Here is a 16,889-nt window from a genome sequence, read left to right as displayed (position 1 = left end):
TGCTCGCGAGATTGACCGCACCAAGGAATGCAGGTGTGTGTTGCGCGAGAGGGAGAGAGAGCGCGTTGATCAGCGTGTGCTCTCCGAGTCCTCGCGGAACTGTGTTGGTGCACTGATTGCGTCTTGTGTGGAGGGGATACGAGTTCATTCATTGAGCGCAACCCATTGGTAGCCTCCCATTTAATCGTGGAGAAGTGGAGAAATCCTCGGCATTGATTGGCCTTTGCCTGCAACGGCAACAGACCGGGTGTGTGTGTGTGTGTGCGGGAAACACACACAGGCACAGCGTGTGTCCCGTCGGTTGCTCCAGCCATTTACCACTTGGGAGAATTGGAGCGGTGGTGGCCGCTCGTGGTTTCGCTCCGCTCGCGCGGCTCGCCATTAATGGGAAAGCAGCCGAGATCGTGGCTTTTGCTTCTATTTCATTCATTTCATTCATAAAACTGAACGTAGCATCGCGACGCGTTTCAGTAGTATTCGGTAATTCTTGACGTTAACACGCTTCTTTGGCTCTGCGATCGGCGGTATAACAATTGTGTGAGAGAAAGGGAAATTCAAGGAAAATTCCTTCTACCACGAGAAGAAAAGTGGAAAGTTTTTCGCGATTTCGCGTTTAAATTTTCCACCTCGGTGAAGTGGAAAACCTGCCGCAAAACAGTGACGAAATATCGCTATTCGCCAGAGAAGCGGAAGGAAAACAGGTTGAAAATAACAATTTGCTGAAAAAAGTGGGCGGTGTTAGCCAGGAGTAGCCTCGAAGTGTGACAGAAAAAATAAGAGTGCAGAATTTGCGAACAAAGAGGAGTGCTAAAAGCGTAAAACAAATTGACAAGGCAACAGAGCAAACAAAAGTGTCAGAGAATAAAAGTTGACAACATAACAACAGTGCAAGTGGGCGTTTGGAAAATAAACCACCAAATTGAGTCTGCAACGAAGCGCGAATTTGAAAGAGGTGAAGTGCTGAGAGGAAAAAAAAAAGCGAACGAAGGTTGTGAAACACAAATCCATTAACAATCAGTCGGAAATATAGCAACCAGTGAACGGTGATGCAGATTTTTGGGCGTGTTAGTGACAATCAGTAAAGGTAGCTGCTTCAAAAAAAAGCCAGCTCACCATAACCGGTGTCCAAAAGGACCACATCGGATTTTATTCCAGTCTCGAAGTCTCCAGGTAATGAATCTTTACAATACGCTGCATGAATAAAAAAAAAGGCTGGGTATTGAAAATAATCGATTTTTGCGGCGGGGTATAGCGCCCACCCACGACCGGACCGACCCTTGCTACCGCTGCCGCACGGTTGTGGGTGGCAGTGGCCGTTGTCGGCTGGAAGTCAAGTCCATGGTAACGCTTTTTTCATGAATGAAATCCAACTTATGAATGAAATGCCGAACTGCAGCCGACGGAAGCACGAAGGAAGAAAGCACACGCCGGCTCATGCTCCTCTAACGCCGGGTTTCCAAGGTCACTGTTCTGCGCAATCAGTGCCCGAACACATAGGATGCTCGGTACATAAATATCACACACTCTATATGTGGCGGAATTTCGCCTGTATGTGCGCGCACGCGATAAGAAGCTTTTATCGATTTTTCCTCGCAAACCATTACATTTGAGGTGGCTTGCTGAATAGCTGTGTTGGTAAAAACTGAGCCCAATCGATTGCTAATGTCTTCCTTCCATTCATGAAGCATACCAGTGTTTTCCCGGTGCCACTGACGTCATTGGTGCGAGTTTCCTCCCGTCGTGATCGCAGTTTTTTCGGTATACCCACTATCGGAACCTGAATAAATAAATTACATTCGTAACAAGTGGTGGCGGCAAGAGCAGCAAAACAAAAACAAAAATAGCTGTTCCACAACGCTAGGGATAATTATTAGAATTATCACTAAAAATAGCTTCCAAATAAAACAGTGTCAACACGTCACCGATTGCGCGCGCGGCCGGCGGAGAAAAGTATTACCGTTTCTCACGACATCTGTCACGTAGCGTTCCCACAACTTATTTTCCGATGGGTAGGGATGATCGAATCAATGCGTCTCTGCTGTTCAATGAATGTTGAAATTTCCTAGCAAGAAAATTGACAGTCTCTGAAGTACATTCACTGAGCATCTCAACATCTCGCGCCACTAAAAATAGCTCCAAACAGTAACAAGTGTGCACTAGGCTTGCCTTCACTCCCGGTGTGAGCGCTAGATTTTCCTCAAAACAAACAAAAATTGAAACAAACCGCCATGGTGGCGATGGGAGGGCATAAAATAAAACACACAAACATGAGCGGCCGGAGGAGACCGTTCGACGCGAAAACACAGAGCGTTGTGGGTGCCAGGGGGAGTGACACTGCTAATATATTTATTTTTACAACATGATTCAGGGGCTCTCCGCCGCTCACTGATGTGTCCCACGGGAAGTTGATGTGTTATTCTAATCAAAATCACTGCTGCTAGATGGTGCAAATAAGTGTCGATATGACTGAATGGACGGAGAGAGAAGAAAGCAAGATCCCAACAAGTGGTTTAGGGGCAAAAAAAACTGTATCCAATACAGAGTTCAACTGATGGTAAATATATAGCGTTATGATTTATTTAGCAGCTGTCCGACAGTACTCCGGAGCCAAGGACCGCTTATTAGTCCGGTTGCCTTAGCGAATGCGAACTAAAAAGATGGCCACCGTCACCCTAACTGCCTTTCACAGGATACATGCTCTCCAAAACGGTGCAGTGTAGGCGGGTGCTATCATCGTTTATATAATGGTCCGTCCCTCTCCCAATCAACAACATTGGTCATTGGCCGGGTCTTGAAATTGAATAACGAGATATTATACCCGGACTCCTTCGCAGGCGAAATTGAACAAACAACAACCCTCCAAAAGTGCTCAGAAATGTTGCTTATTTCCATATGGGGCCATAGACATGGTTCGGTTGAAGAATGATGGCCTTTGTTCTGGATGCACGCGCAATCGCGCAGGTTACTGAAGGTATTTTTCTTACACTAATGTACCGAAGCAATCGAACGGGAGAAAGGCGCGAACATTTCGGCAAAAAGTGGATCCCGAAAAACAAAACATGTGCTAATGAAGACGGTAATGATAATCAACAATAGTGAACCGATACGCTAATAGGTCGCTGGTCGTTTCCCATAACCCGTTCGTTCCAAAAGAGCATGATGTGTTGCCCCGATGGTTAAGAAAATGTTTGTTCAACTAATTAAAGCTATTACCGAGCGGAATTCTCGACATCGGCCGGGTGCTGTTGTTAGTTCAATTAGTTGGACTCTGGTTGTTGAGAAACCATTGCCCAAATTGTCGGTCACAATGCACCAACAGTATTCCGGAATCTGGTGATCGCTAGAGAAAATTTGGTTCTCACTGCTAGATCTCTATCGCATCCCGTTCGGATTCCACATCCAGCTGCCCCTCGTGTCGTCTCTGCTGGAACAACACCAGCGAACTCGACTCAATTGACGCGGTGTGGAAAGACACAAGAACGATCAACTGTCACTTACGTTCTTAAATCTTATCTTAATCTGATGCTAACATTCTCATATGTAACCTTGCTCGTAGATTAAAGTCCGCTTTTTGTCGACATCGTTGACGTTTCTCTACGTGTTTCGCCGCTCGAACGCGCGCATCGTTATAAGAGCAGAGGTTCCGAAATCCCCACGAGACACTTAACATGGTCCCCGACGACTCAGAACGTCACGCCGCGAGTGCGACGTGTGCGCACACGTCTGATGATTTCATTTGGCGCAACCGCTTGAGACCCTGTCTAACAAGCACCAAACGACATGCCGAGAGTTATTGTAAGGGACCGGACAACAACACGCACTCACACACAGCCAAAGGCGAAATAAATATCTATAAATTTAATACGTTTATTTTGACACTTTTATTCCTGTGGCAGAGAGTGGCTTGACTGCCATCCGCGTGATTACCGCCGCATCGCACCGTCTTCCCTAGCTTGGGTCCGATCTGCTCGCGTTGCTCCTCTTATTTCGATATTTTATTTTTATTACATAAACATTTTCTTTATCTTCTATAAATTTTATTGTTGATCACTTCACACGCCTTCCAGCGTCACCCTTTTGCTTGCTAGGGAAAGCAAAAATCTGAATAATTTAACGGCTTTGCTCCAGCTTTGACAGATACCTACTTATGTACACGAGGGACTTTTTGGTGTGCGTTAGTTCGGGTCCGCCGAGAACCAGGAAAGATTACATCGAAGGCTGGTTAATCGATTGACCGCGTTGACGATAATCTCGATGACAGATCCCCTTCGGACGCGTTATCGCTTGATGGATGTGGGATAGGGAATATCTGAAGAGAAGGAACGAGAAGTGCGACTCGAATGACACCTCCAAAAATAGCCCGAGAAGGGAACGCAACAATTGTTGTGCAGCAGGCCGTCTAGTGCTAATGAATAGTATCATTTAAGGTTAGCTGATTGCGTCGTCCAATGTTTACGCGATGCTTGTAACACGCTGACACAGTGACCATATTAGACGGGGAGTCGCTCACTGCTCACTTTCACGGCTCCATGAATTGCTCTAAATTAGAGCCATGTCAAGTGTCAATTGTTTAATAACATTTAATTAATCAATTTCACGACTGGTTTGTTTTGCTTCGGTCGTTTCTCCAGATCGAGTGTTTAATATTTGTCTCTCTCTTTTTTCTCCTTTCTATTTATTGCAGGTGGCGTTGCCCCTGGACCACCAGCAGCTGCCATGATCATGGAAGGGCTTGAAACCTTGGTTGCGCCACCGCATCACACATTCCTACTGACAGAATCAGCAGCAGCGGCGCACTTCAACGTACTCAGTTTCGACACCTGTGGCTTGTTCAAGACCGCAGCCACAACAACATCGTTGGGTTTGAACAACAACAACTCCGCAACACCCAACAACAATCATCATCATCTGTACCATCCGTATCACCACCAGACGCACACGGCCGCTACCCATCACTCCCAGACGGCAACTCATCACCACCACACGGTTCAAACTCCCAACAGCAGCAGCAGCAATAGCAACAACAACAATACATCCACCTCTTCCTCCTCCATCACTACCCAGACAACCTCAACTACGTCAACCACCAGTAATTCCCATCATCCGCATCTGAGTCTCCTCAGCACAACGGCAGCCAGCACTCACCACTCCTCCGACTCGAACCTGCACCAGTCCTCAGACGATCACTCCCAGTCCCAGGGTGACGCTCAAACCGGCGATCTCAATACACCCGTCACGACTTCCGGGGACATCCCGTCCTTCTTCGGGCCGTCGACCGTCGTCGAGCCACCGCCGATTACAGGTAAGTCCGCGTGTACCGATTAATGACAAAGTGCCACCCCCTATCAATTAACAGAGTCCACCTCTCCAAAAGATTAATCAACATTAGCCGCGCACAGAGCGGCGAATGCCCGTGCTCATGCGGAACCAACGAATGCTCGCGATAGAGGCGCTAATCCGACAATCACGTTCTCACGCAGGCTACCGCCACCGCCGCCTGCACTTCATGGCTTCGTGACTGATATCCCTGTTCCGACTCCGACTGACTGCCTTCGATGATGGTCCAAGTCGTGTGTACACTCTCAAACACGCGGAAGCATTCCAAGATAAGCTACCGAAAGCTAATAAATAATAACGCAGTGCCGCAGCCGCCGGCCATCAAATAAATCAGCATTAGACCCTTCTGCTTTCGTCACCCCGAAGCAGAAGGGGTATTGTCCTAATCATGCACTTTTCGGCGCCAAGACTCCTCCCGCGATGGGCTTCCGCGGCTGCTCGGTGAAACATTGTAAACACTTTTCCAGCCAGCCAGTGCATAACTTATAACGGTCGCAACGCTTCGGTTGTGACAGGACTAGGCCACTACTATTGCCGCCGGCGACAGTGCGCCCAAGACGCTAGCTTGCCAATAAATTTGCCAAATAAAGTCGCCCGCCGTTACTAGTTGCCGCGCTTATTATTAAATGAGCAAAAACAACGACGAACAACAACAAAAATGGTGAATAAATTCTCCCTTGCCCATTCCTTTGAGGGACTCGCTGCACAAATGTCCATTCGGTTGGCAACTAATTTAGTTGGAAAAGTGCGAGATTCTAAAGCTGCCAGCGGCTTTGAAGTGAAATACAGCAGATCACGGAAGTGAAGAGGGGGGGTTGGTGGATAATAAAACCTAGTGAAATTGAGTCGGATCAAAACTTGCCGCTGAAACTGCCTCGTAGCATCGTAAGAATTTTTTTTCCTCCACCCAAACGGACGCCGACGGCACTTACTGCGTGTGACAATATGTTCTGCCGGCCGCGCGTTGAGCGAACGCCAAGTGGACGTTTATGAGGCGGCCGCAATGATGCGGTTTTTGAACCGAACCGAATGGAACTGATGGGTGCGTTGAAACTGGGGTGGTCGGCGGTGGGTACTTTACTGCAATTGTTTGTTTTATTCGGTTCCGGTCAATAAAACACCTGCTAGAAATTTGCCCAGATTAATCATTTTGAACAAAGTGGTAATTGGTCTCATTTCCCAGATGAAAAAATAGCTATTTCAAAATAAGTTTATACATGCGGCTGGTCATATTCACCGATATGTTTCCATTTTCGGCGAAAACAAATATTTATTTGATGTTTACCTATGGCATTTGGATTTCCCTTGCAGATGGCGGCACACCTACGTACATACGCGTGGAGATTTGACATATATAGCCTGACCTACAAATCCATACCTGTGACGAATGGTGTTTGCCTCTGAAATGTCGAATCTTCACTTTTTTCTTATATGGAGTATATACATCCTCAGTTGTTGATTCAAAACTGTAGAGTTTTGAACAAGACTGAGAGGAAACCAACAAGATAATTCATGATAGTACGTTGCGAGCATCGTTAGAATAAACTTAATTAAAAATTAACTTGAAGTATAAAGTATTGAACGTGACTTGGAACAGTGTAGACGAATGATTGCGCGCGAAGTGCAGTATTCTGAACAGAAAGAAAACATTTCGGTTGGACATATAACATATAAATAATTAAAAAAGTGACCAGCAAACTCTTGACGAAAATACACCAACGGTATAGTTTCTCATATATAAATGTTCAAATTCACAGGCTACCCTAAGTATTTTTTATCATGACAACGCTTGATTACATGTTGCAAAATCGGAAAGATCAAAACCTTCCCGAAACGGAATCCTACATGATTCGATCGAGAATGAAAAGATCTATTCTACGTAGTTCGGTTATTTCAAGAAACCGTGAGAGTAAAATGAAGTATTTAAAAATGTTTTCTAACTATTCAACCAGGATTGTTTTTCGACCAATGTTCAGAAATCTGTGGAGCAAATATTTGTGGGGAATACCGATTCTTTAATTTCAAACAAAACTCAAACTTCTTGAATAGTTGGAGAATCTTGTGATCAATAAACCCAATTTCAGGACATTAGTAAAAGCTGGGTCAATTGATTCGGAACATATGACCAAGTAACGATAAAAAAAATATTAAGAAATGATCAAAAATGATCAGAAATTGAACATGTATTATTACTTATGTTGTGGGATAAATACTACAGACAATCATAATTGACAAAAGTATTAAAATTGAACACCGTGAAAACTAGACGTCATATTTTCACGAATAATCTCGAACATAAATTATAATACAGGGATTCAATGACAATTGATTACTGATTTACAAACAGTGTTTCGTTAAAACTCTGTAAGTACAACTCCCATCAAAATTTCTCATAAATACGTGTGATCTATAAAATCTTCGAGAGAAGAAAATATGAAAAATCCATTTATTTAACAAATCCCTAGAGATAAAATCTCGTATTTATCCTGACTAATCATCAACCAGTAGTACAAATTCATGAGCATTTAATGTAATACTTGATTCGATATAAACATTTTACCCGTGAGTGATACAAATCTAGGATTACCTACTCTTTTTTAACACATAAGAACGAATGAATGTAGCAACTATTTACTCGCTAGACTCTTTTTTGCAACAGTATCATCATCAACAATATACTCATACTAGGCTAACGAAATTGTGCAGAAATAAAAACGGGATACGTAAGCAAAAAACCACAAAATGCCATTTTTTGTAGAATTTCATGAATGAGTGAATGAAACCGGGAATGTAGCAAAACAATTGAATATTCATTGATTTTATTCACTACAACGAATTTTATTCGTTCGTGTTCAGATGGTGGAGAGACTTTGCGAAGCAAATCAGAATTTTAAGAAAATTTATCGTAGAAATTGTCACATTCCACATTTTGAATTTTTGTGGGCGACTTTTTCATTGCCCACATCATCGTAAAAAAAAATCTTTCTACTGGTCGGGTACTACCAGACAGACACGAAATATAATTAGTTAGCCACACGAATTTCTTACACTCTAGAAATTTGTTTTCCATTTCTGAAAATATTTGCATATAACAATTTACAACTAGCACGATTTTATCTGCTAGTGTTTTACCTATCTCAATTGATAGTGCATTTTACGAATGCTACTCTCAATCTCAGTTCATTAAGGAATGGACCCTCATAAAACCTATAGTGTTTCTCCTAGGCCAACACAGTATCGTAGAAATTTTCATTTGTTTTAAGAATTTTAGCCTCCTGTATGTAGTTTGAATAAACTAGATTATTAAGAACTGAACTGAACTGAATAATGAAATCATCAGAAATTACAAAAAAATTCTGTGGCAAATGCATTGTCTCTTTCAACAAGGCAATAAATCGTTGAAAGGCCACCAACTGATCTTTGATAGATTAGGTAGTAGTTAAACGCATGGGGTTTCAAATTAATCGCACAGGACATTTCTCCTTAGAAAGAAAATAGGAGTACAATCCATCAAAAATACTCCTCTCGATAAAAGATCCAAGATTTCACGATTCCTTTGATCATGTATTACCATGCTCAAGCAATTCAGCATACTGTTCACTGTTCATCTCCTCAATTGTGTACGAAAATGTTTGTGAATACTTTCACAGTGAAGCTTTCAATATCGAATTCCAAACATTCGATTTTATGTCGATGACAGCTGTGTCAAATTTCTGCAAAGACAATGAGCAAATAAATAAAAAATTCAATTCGGAAAAATACACGGTGCTACAAACTTTTCCCCTGGCTTCTTTTAATGATTTTTTATTTGTGTTTGGCTCAAAATTAAATGTGACAACGTAGTCATCACTATCCACCGGCTCTGCTCACTATCTTTCTGAATGTTTCTGAAATTATCTGAAAATAATTTGGGAAATAACGCTGAGATGACTTCGGAATAAGCAATGCATTGGTAAAACATATCACTAGTACCGTCATCCGAGGACAATAAATCATCTGTAGATTCATTTCGTCAGTGTTTTTCATCGAATAATTTATTGAAATGCATAATAAGTTATCTTTTTCGTTTCTATTGCGTTTACAATGCTTAAATTGTAAAGAAACATATTTTCAACAAATCAAAACGATATTCATAGACGCAAAACAACCCATTAACGACCAAGCTGCAAAAATTATTTTTTTGACGAAAGCCATTGTTGTTTTTTCGATTATTAACGCTAAAGGAACTCCAATGTTCAAGAATTATTTTTTCCCATCTCCCATTTCCGGGAAATGACTGTTCGAAAAATCGAACATTGGCCGAACCCCGCACTTTTTTTTTTGCAAGTACAAACATACTTCGAACTAAAAGTCACTTCAATTAGCAAATATACGTTATTCATAAATGCATCAATTTTGGATTCCCGGAAGAACTAGAACAGGAGAATGGAGGGCTCTAAGTATAAATCCGAATTAATCCACCTAAGGTGACATGTGGCATTTCTTATTTCATGTAATTTTAACTTGTTACTGACAGGCTTTTTCTTTCCAACGAAAGCATATGCTGTTATTTTTATTGTTAACTGTGGAGAAATGTCAATGCTTAAAAACTAGTCTCTCCAATTATCCATTTCCCGAAAAAATCGAACATTTTCCAAAACCTGCAAAGTACCAGAGTACTGCTAAAAAACAAAGGTATAGAGGGTTGGGAGGTTATTATTCGGTCCGGCGGAAGAATATTTACACAAACAATCTCATTAGAATCCTCGTTACATGTACTTATCATTTCCTCCAGCTCCCCCACAAAAGAAATTCTACGGGCCGCCATCACCTAAGGTTCTTACGGACAAAAAATCATACAGATTTAATAATATTTGCTAAATTAATCGATATTTGCAAACATTCACAACTGAAAATGCAAGAATAAATGAAAAACCTTCCGTCTTCTAAAGCAATCAAATCCAAATGCGCAGCGGAGGTTAGATGTGTTGATGTTGATTCAGCAGAAAAAAAAATGTTTGTTATGGCCAACGTTCGATTTTTCGAACACTCAATTTCCCCGGCTGTTATTTTCCTGTATGCGGCTCAATCGAATGATTTTCGCTCTATATCACAATGTATGTTCTTTTATCAAAGCAATACTGTAGAAAACTTCACATATTTTTGTATCTTATTGGGGTTGTGTAATTGAAATTGAAAACACCTTCCAAACATACTTGCTTTAAAAAATTTATTATCCAATAAAGTTACTCAAAATTGAATGAAATCGATATAAGTGGTAGCTAATGAATTAAGCTATCTTTTGGTGCAAAAACATTACCATATGGTTCCTGTCCAAAGACATGAAAAATTATCAAAGTTGCTGTTCGATTTTTCGAACACTTGGCCTAAAATGGGTTAATTCAACTCAGTTGATTCTTTACGAATTGAAATACACTGCGTTTCACAACTATAGAACCATTCATTTTTTCTGAGTTTCCAGAAATATGTAAGAAGTCGGTTGAATTGAAGTATATAGTGTAGAATATAATAACTATCTTCATTTAAAAGACTAGCCATTTAAACTTTATTGTTGTGTTCAGGCGCAGAACATCAAAAAAAACTAAAATTCCAGTGTTTCATAACTATAGAACCAGATGGAATAACTCTCACTCCTTTACAAAATTAATGTCAATTTCACATGAATTACAATAAGTTTCTCATTCGTTGGTCATCTTTAGTTCTTAATCAGATCAAATAACCCATTCGGGGTGATTTTGACTAAGTTGTGCCATGTTGTAGTGTGTATCTCGTTCTACGCATAGGATATTGCTCTTTTAAGCCCTCTAAATCACTCATATTGCTTGTAAGCTGCTTCTAATATTCGTACGATCACTCCTCATAAGTTCTTAATAGGGTTTTGATCTGTTAAACAAGCTTAGCAGTCCAGAATTTAAAGCCCTAATTGATCAAACCATGCTATGACTTTCCGGATTTTATGAATTGTTGCCAAATTACCCAATTATCACACTGTTTTTTATGTAAAAACAGCAGTAAATGATTTTGAAGTACTTCGTTGCACTTGACAACTCATTCCTGTTGATGGTAAGCTACCTGAACCAAGTCTTTTTGAGAAATTCTCATAAAACCATAAAAATCCAATCTCCAAAGATGCGAGTCCAAAAACTAATGTGGGAGCTAATGTCATGGGTTTCACTATTTCAGGAGAACCTCTCTAGTAAAAAGAAATTCAAGTTGAATAGTATTCCTTCATACTGAAAGGACTTACGGTACGTGTCATGTAATTTTTCCATTCGTAACTTTACAGCCGGCAGTTTGAAGGTTTGAGGAGAATATTTTCAAAACGGCCTGGTTCAGATAGATTTTCATCAACACCAGTACAGTCAGAAGTGCAATGAAGTACTTCAGAATCATTTACTTCTGTTATTGCATCAAAAACAATGTGATATTTGGGTAATTTGGCATCAATTCAGAAAATCCGGATAGTCATGGCATGGTTTGATGAATAAGGGCTTCAGATTCTGGACTGGTCAGCTTGTTCACCAGATCAGAACCCTATTAAGAACTTATGAGGAGTGATCGTACGAATAGTACATGCAGTTTACAAGCAGTATGAGTTATATGAAGAACTTAAACGAGCAGTATCCTCTGCGTAGAACGAGATACACACTATAACATGGCGCAACTTGGTCAAAAACACCCCGAATAGGTTAAAGGGTGTGTCACATCAAATTGCATCACGGAAAAAACGCTGTAGAAATTCGCCCAGTAGACCGATCCTTTTGAAAATTTTAGACAGTAAAATAAAAACTATTAAACAACTTTTGGCATTTTCTTTTTATTCATACTTCGAGCCCAAGCCCGTATGCTCGCACCTTCCTCTTTACCCCGTCCATAAGGTTCTGTACAACGTCAGGTTGTAGTTTTTTTTTAACAGAAATCCATTTTCTCTTGAAGTCCGCCTTCGATTTGACAACTTTTGGGTTCTTCCGGAGGGTCTGCTTCATAATCGCCCAATATTTCTCTATTGGGCGAAGCTCCGGTGCGTTGGGCGGGTTCATTTCCTTTGAGACGAAGGTGACCCCGTTGGCTTCGTATCACTTCAACACGTCCTTTGAATAGTGGCACGAAGCGAGATCCGGCCAGAAGATGGTCGGGCCGTCGTGCTGCTTCAATAGTGGTAGTAAGCGCTTCTGTAGGCACTCTTTAAGGTAAACCTGTTTACCGTGCCGGTCGTCACGAAGGGGGCGCTCCGCTTTCCGCAAGAGCAGATCGCTTGCCACACCATGTACTTTTTGGCAAACTTGGATAGTTTCTTCTTGCGAATCTCCTCCGGAACGCTGAATTTGTCCTCTGCGGAGAAGAACAACAGGCCCGGCAGCTTACGAAAGTCCGCTTTGACGTAGGTTTCGTCGTCCATTACCAGGCAATGCGGCTTCGTCAGCATTTCGGTGCACAGCTTCCGGGCTCGCGTCTTCCCCACCATGTTTTACCTTTCGTCGCGGTTAGGAGCCTTCTGAACCTTATATGTACGCAGGCCCTCCCGCTGCTTGGTCCGCTGGACGAATGAACTTGACAAATTCAGCTTATTGGCGACATCCCGGACCGAACTTCTCGGATCACGTCTAAACTGCTTAACTACGCGCTTGTGATCTTTTTCACTGACGGAGCATCCATTTTTGCCGTTCTTCACCTTCCGGTCGATGGTTAGGTTCTCGAAGTATCGTTTTAATACTCTGCTGACCGTGGATTGGACGATTCCCAGCATCTTACCGATGTCCCGATGTGACAACTCCGGCTTCTCGAAATAAGTGCACAGGATTAATTCACGACGCTCTTTTTCGTTCGACGACATTTTTCCAAATTTACGAAAAATTGACAGGTCAACCTGATCTATACAAGCTTATCTGATTATAAGCGAAAGCTGAAAATATAATTCCTAAAAATTAAATTTCTACAGCGTTTTTTCCGTGATGCAATTTGATGTGACACACCCTTTATTTGATCTGATTTAGAATTAAAAGTGACCTACGAACTAGAAAATTCTTGTAATTAATGTGAAATTGACGTTAATTTTGTAAAGGAGTGAGAGTTTTTCCATCTGGTTCTATAGTTATGATACGCTGGAATTTTAGTTTTTGGAATGTTTCGCGCCTCAACACAACAATAAAGTTCAAATGGCCAGTCTTTTAAATGAAGATAGTTATTATATTCTACACTATATACTTCAATTCAACCGACTTCTTACATATCTCTGAAAATTCATAAAATAATGAGTGGTTCTATAGTTGTGAAACGCAGTGTAGTAATCAGATTGTTACAATTACTATTAAAACAAGCGATATTTGTGATTCACAAACCCATGTCCGGAATAAAAAGCACATCCAAAAGATGATTTTGAATCCGGACGGCGGATCGAAGTGAACGGCGAAATTTCTTATTGAAGGAGTTGCATAAGAGTGTCCGGAATTAAAATCAAAAATGTGCAGAATTCTAATCATAAATAAAAAAAAGTGTCCGGATTTACAATCACGGCACAATGAAGAAATTTAGCAATTTTGAACAAATATAAAATGATTTTGTGGAATTCTGTGATTCACAACTTACATCGAAGCCTTCTTATTCTATAGGAACGGTAATATTCATGCTATGATATGTCAATATTTTTTAGTAGTTGAAGTTATCACCGTAAAACTAATCCATCACTGATCACAAAACGTTCAGAATCAACCAAAAGGAATAAAAAGATAATTTTACGAGATAGCGAAAATTACATTGTCTTACAGCACATGTCAAGGAAACTAAAAGTATCTCAAAGTGTTGAATGATAAGTGCTTCAAATGAATTGCTATGATCATTAGAAAATCTTTTTTTTACAATTAAACCAACATTATCCAACAAATTGAACTGTTTTTATCAATAACATATTACGTAGTTCTCCATAGCGACTTACGCGAAAAAGTGTGTTAAAACCAGTTGTTAAGCTCACTATAGTGATTTGTTTTCAACTTTCAACAAATTCAAAACTCTATCGAAATGCGTCCTTTAATTTCTCAAAACCTTTTCTCATAATGAAATTATTTATTTTCAAATACCTCAACAGTGTTGAACATTACTAAGCCGCATTTCGGATTAGGAAAAAAAAACAACATTCATCAGGTTCACGATATTCCTGCTTAGGAATTACATGTATTGGACAAAATCTGCTATCATTCAAATTCTAACCAGTGAAATGTCATGGATTTGAATCAAAAGTCGCTGGGGAATGATTTTCAACGATGTCATATACGATTGGATGTAAGACGTGATATCGATAAGTATCACTTAGATCTGCAAGTAATAATATATATGAGAAACCTACAAAATTCAACTTAATCCGTATTTCCCGTTTCATTGAATTTTGTGTCGTTTATTTCAAGAAGAAGTTTTGTCACCACTGATAAAACGCTGTTCAATTATATGAAAGCAAAGAAGTAAGCTACACTCATCGCAATATGAGATATTTCAATCATTTCAATTATCCTTCTCTACAATGTGTTTTTCAGGAAGCTTATTAAGCCTCAATGACAAACGCTCGGCTAACGGCCCACTTAAAGAGATGCTAGTGTATTACACTTGCGTCATATTTATGACTTTATTACGGCAAGTATAAGTCGCTGCTGCGGGTGTGAGAAACAGCAAGTGAAAGAGTTCCGCGCTAGCCTTTAATCTTCCACCACCGGCAGCCCTTCACCCTCTTGCCCTCGGCCCCGGCTGCAGCTGATTTCAGCATAATAATTTATTTTTATTTTTACATTTTATGCGCCATCCCCGTCGCCAGTATCAGAAAGCCGACGGCAACTTTCATCGCGAAAACACACACACACACACAAACAGGCGCAAAGCAAGTCCGCACAGCCCTGTCAACGAGAGAGAGAGCAAGGATTGCGCGCTACGACTGTGAGCTCATTCCCCGGCCAATTCACTCCCGCTCAGGTGTGGTCAGGTCGGCCACGATCACCGCTGCCGTGAATCGTGAAATTGATGTGTGACACAATGTCAAAACCTGAGTCATCCGTAATCTATCAGCCATCCTTGCCTTCCGTTGGAAGCCGATCGAATCGACCAGGGAATGATTGAATACGGTCCTAAAGTGACAGCATATTAAAAATGGAATAAATTAGAACCCGGCCCGTTCCAGGGAGAACGATGGCCCTGAACCACGTTGTCAGCGCCGTATCAGCTCATCCAGCGTGAGGGAAAATGACGCGAGTGTGTTGTTAGTGTTTTTTTTTTTGTTTTCTTCAAGCGGAAGAGGTGCGTTCCGAGTCGTGATGATGTTCCTCTTTCTCATAGAGATCTCCCCACTGGCAAGCGCAGACACAATAAGTGATTCTCCCGCGCACATCGCGCCACCACTGCTGCTGGATAAAGCCTCTAAAAACCTGTTTAGAGCCCAAGGCCTGAGCGCTGCTCCACACCCTAGAAAGCCATCAACGCTCGTGCTTCGCGAGATCTCTCATTCTGGAGAGGTCGGCCGTACAAAACCACACCACACCAAGAACAAGAAAAAGGGAACAAAATATTAAAAATACACCAGCTGAAGAAGAGCAACGTTCGGAAAGAAGCTCTTAAGAGCTACAAAAGAACGTTCAGAGATAAAAATTTGCTGTCGCACCTTCACCCAAAGTAGAATGATCCCTAGCATGCCTGGTCCAAACACACGCTCACACTTAGGCCGCCTGAATCTTACCTCGTTCATCAGCATAATTTATGAATTAATTCTCTAGACACACTCCTGTTCCGAGGAGCCCGATCCAGGACGGTTCACGCCGAGCTGGTTGGCACATAATTCTCTGTCACACTCGCATCGAGTTTTTTTTACGCACACCATAGTTGAATGGAACCGTTCTACCGTTGGTCCGTGTTTTGGAACTATTAATAGGCTTTCGTTTCATAACCATAACTCATCTCGAGATCCACACCACACCTTGGGTTGGTTCCCCTCGAATCTGGATCTGGAACGCGTGTTCCAAAACAACGGCAAAAATGTCACAATCCGGACATTCCTGGTGATAATTGGACGGTTTCTCGATGTGTCAGACCTTCGTGGAAATAGAACAGAACAAAAAACCTCACGCAGTCTCATTTGAGTTCCACCCGCAAAAACATGTGAGGCCAGTGATCGAATGCCAAACATTACAAAACAAAAACGGTTGAGACCCTTTTTGCGAACCTGATCGCCGACCCCAAATCACACCCCATGATGGACAGATTTTAAAGTTAGTCTTCAACCGACATAATTATGACACTAATTCTCAACCCTTTCCACCGACCCGTGGCTCTCCGGAATGAACAAAATAATTCGTCAAAACGAAAATAAGCTGCATATTCTAACAGGATCTTAATGGCGCGGACCCATACACCGACCGCCAACTGCTGGGTTTACGATATCTTTTTTTGTCTTCAAATTTTTTGTTGAAGGTTTCGTTTTAAATCGACATCATCATCAAAACACTGACTTATGCATGTGATGCAGCGTGGTTGAGCTCCGGAAGAAGCGGATTGCGCGCTGATGGAATCGGAGCGCAGGG

At 41.5% G+C, this 16,889-nt stretch overlaps 1 protein-coding gene across 4 annotated transcripts in view; it reads left to right on the top strand.

Annotated features, from left to right (window-relative positions):
- LOC129780244 (myb-like protein A) overlaps positions 1–16,889 on the top strand; it is a 228,593-nt gene that overhangs the window by 202,736 nt on the left and 8,968 nt on the right. For all 4 annotated transcript variants that reach the window (XM_055788297.1, XM_055788296.1, XM_055788295.1 and 1 more), the window contains one exon: positions 4,685–5,302. In XM_055788297.1, the coding sequence (XP_055644272.1) occupies positions 4,685–5,302 (618 nt within the window). The remainder of the gene's footprint in view (positions 1–4,684; positions 5,303–16,889) is intronic.

This window comes from Toxorhynchites rutilus, chromosome 3 (assembly GCF_029784135.1).
Source record: "Toxorhynchites rutilus septentrionalis strain SRP chromosome 3, ASM2978413v1, whole genome shotgun sequence".
NCBI classification, from domain to species: domain Eukaryota; kingdom Metazoa; phylum Arthropoda; class Insecta; order Diptera; family Culicidae; genus Toxorhynchites; species Toxorhynchites rutilus.
The sequence above is the reverse complement of the archived record's forward strand: the minus strand, read 5'-3'. Positions and strand labels throughout refer to the sequence as shown.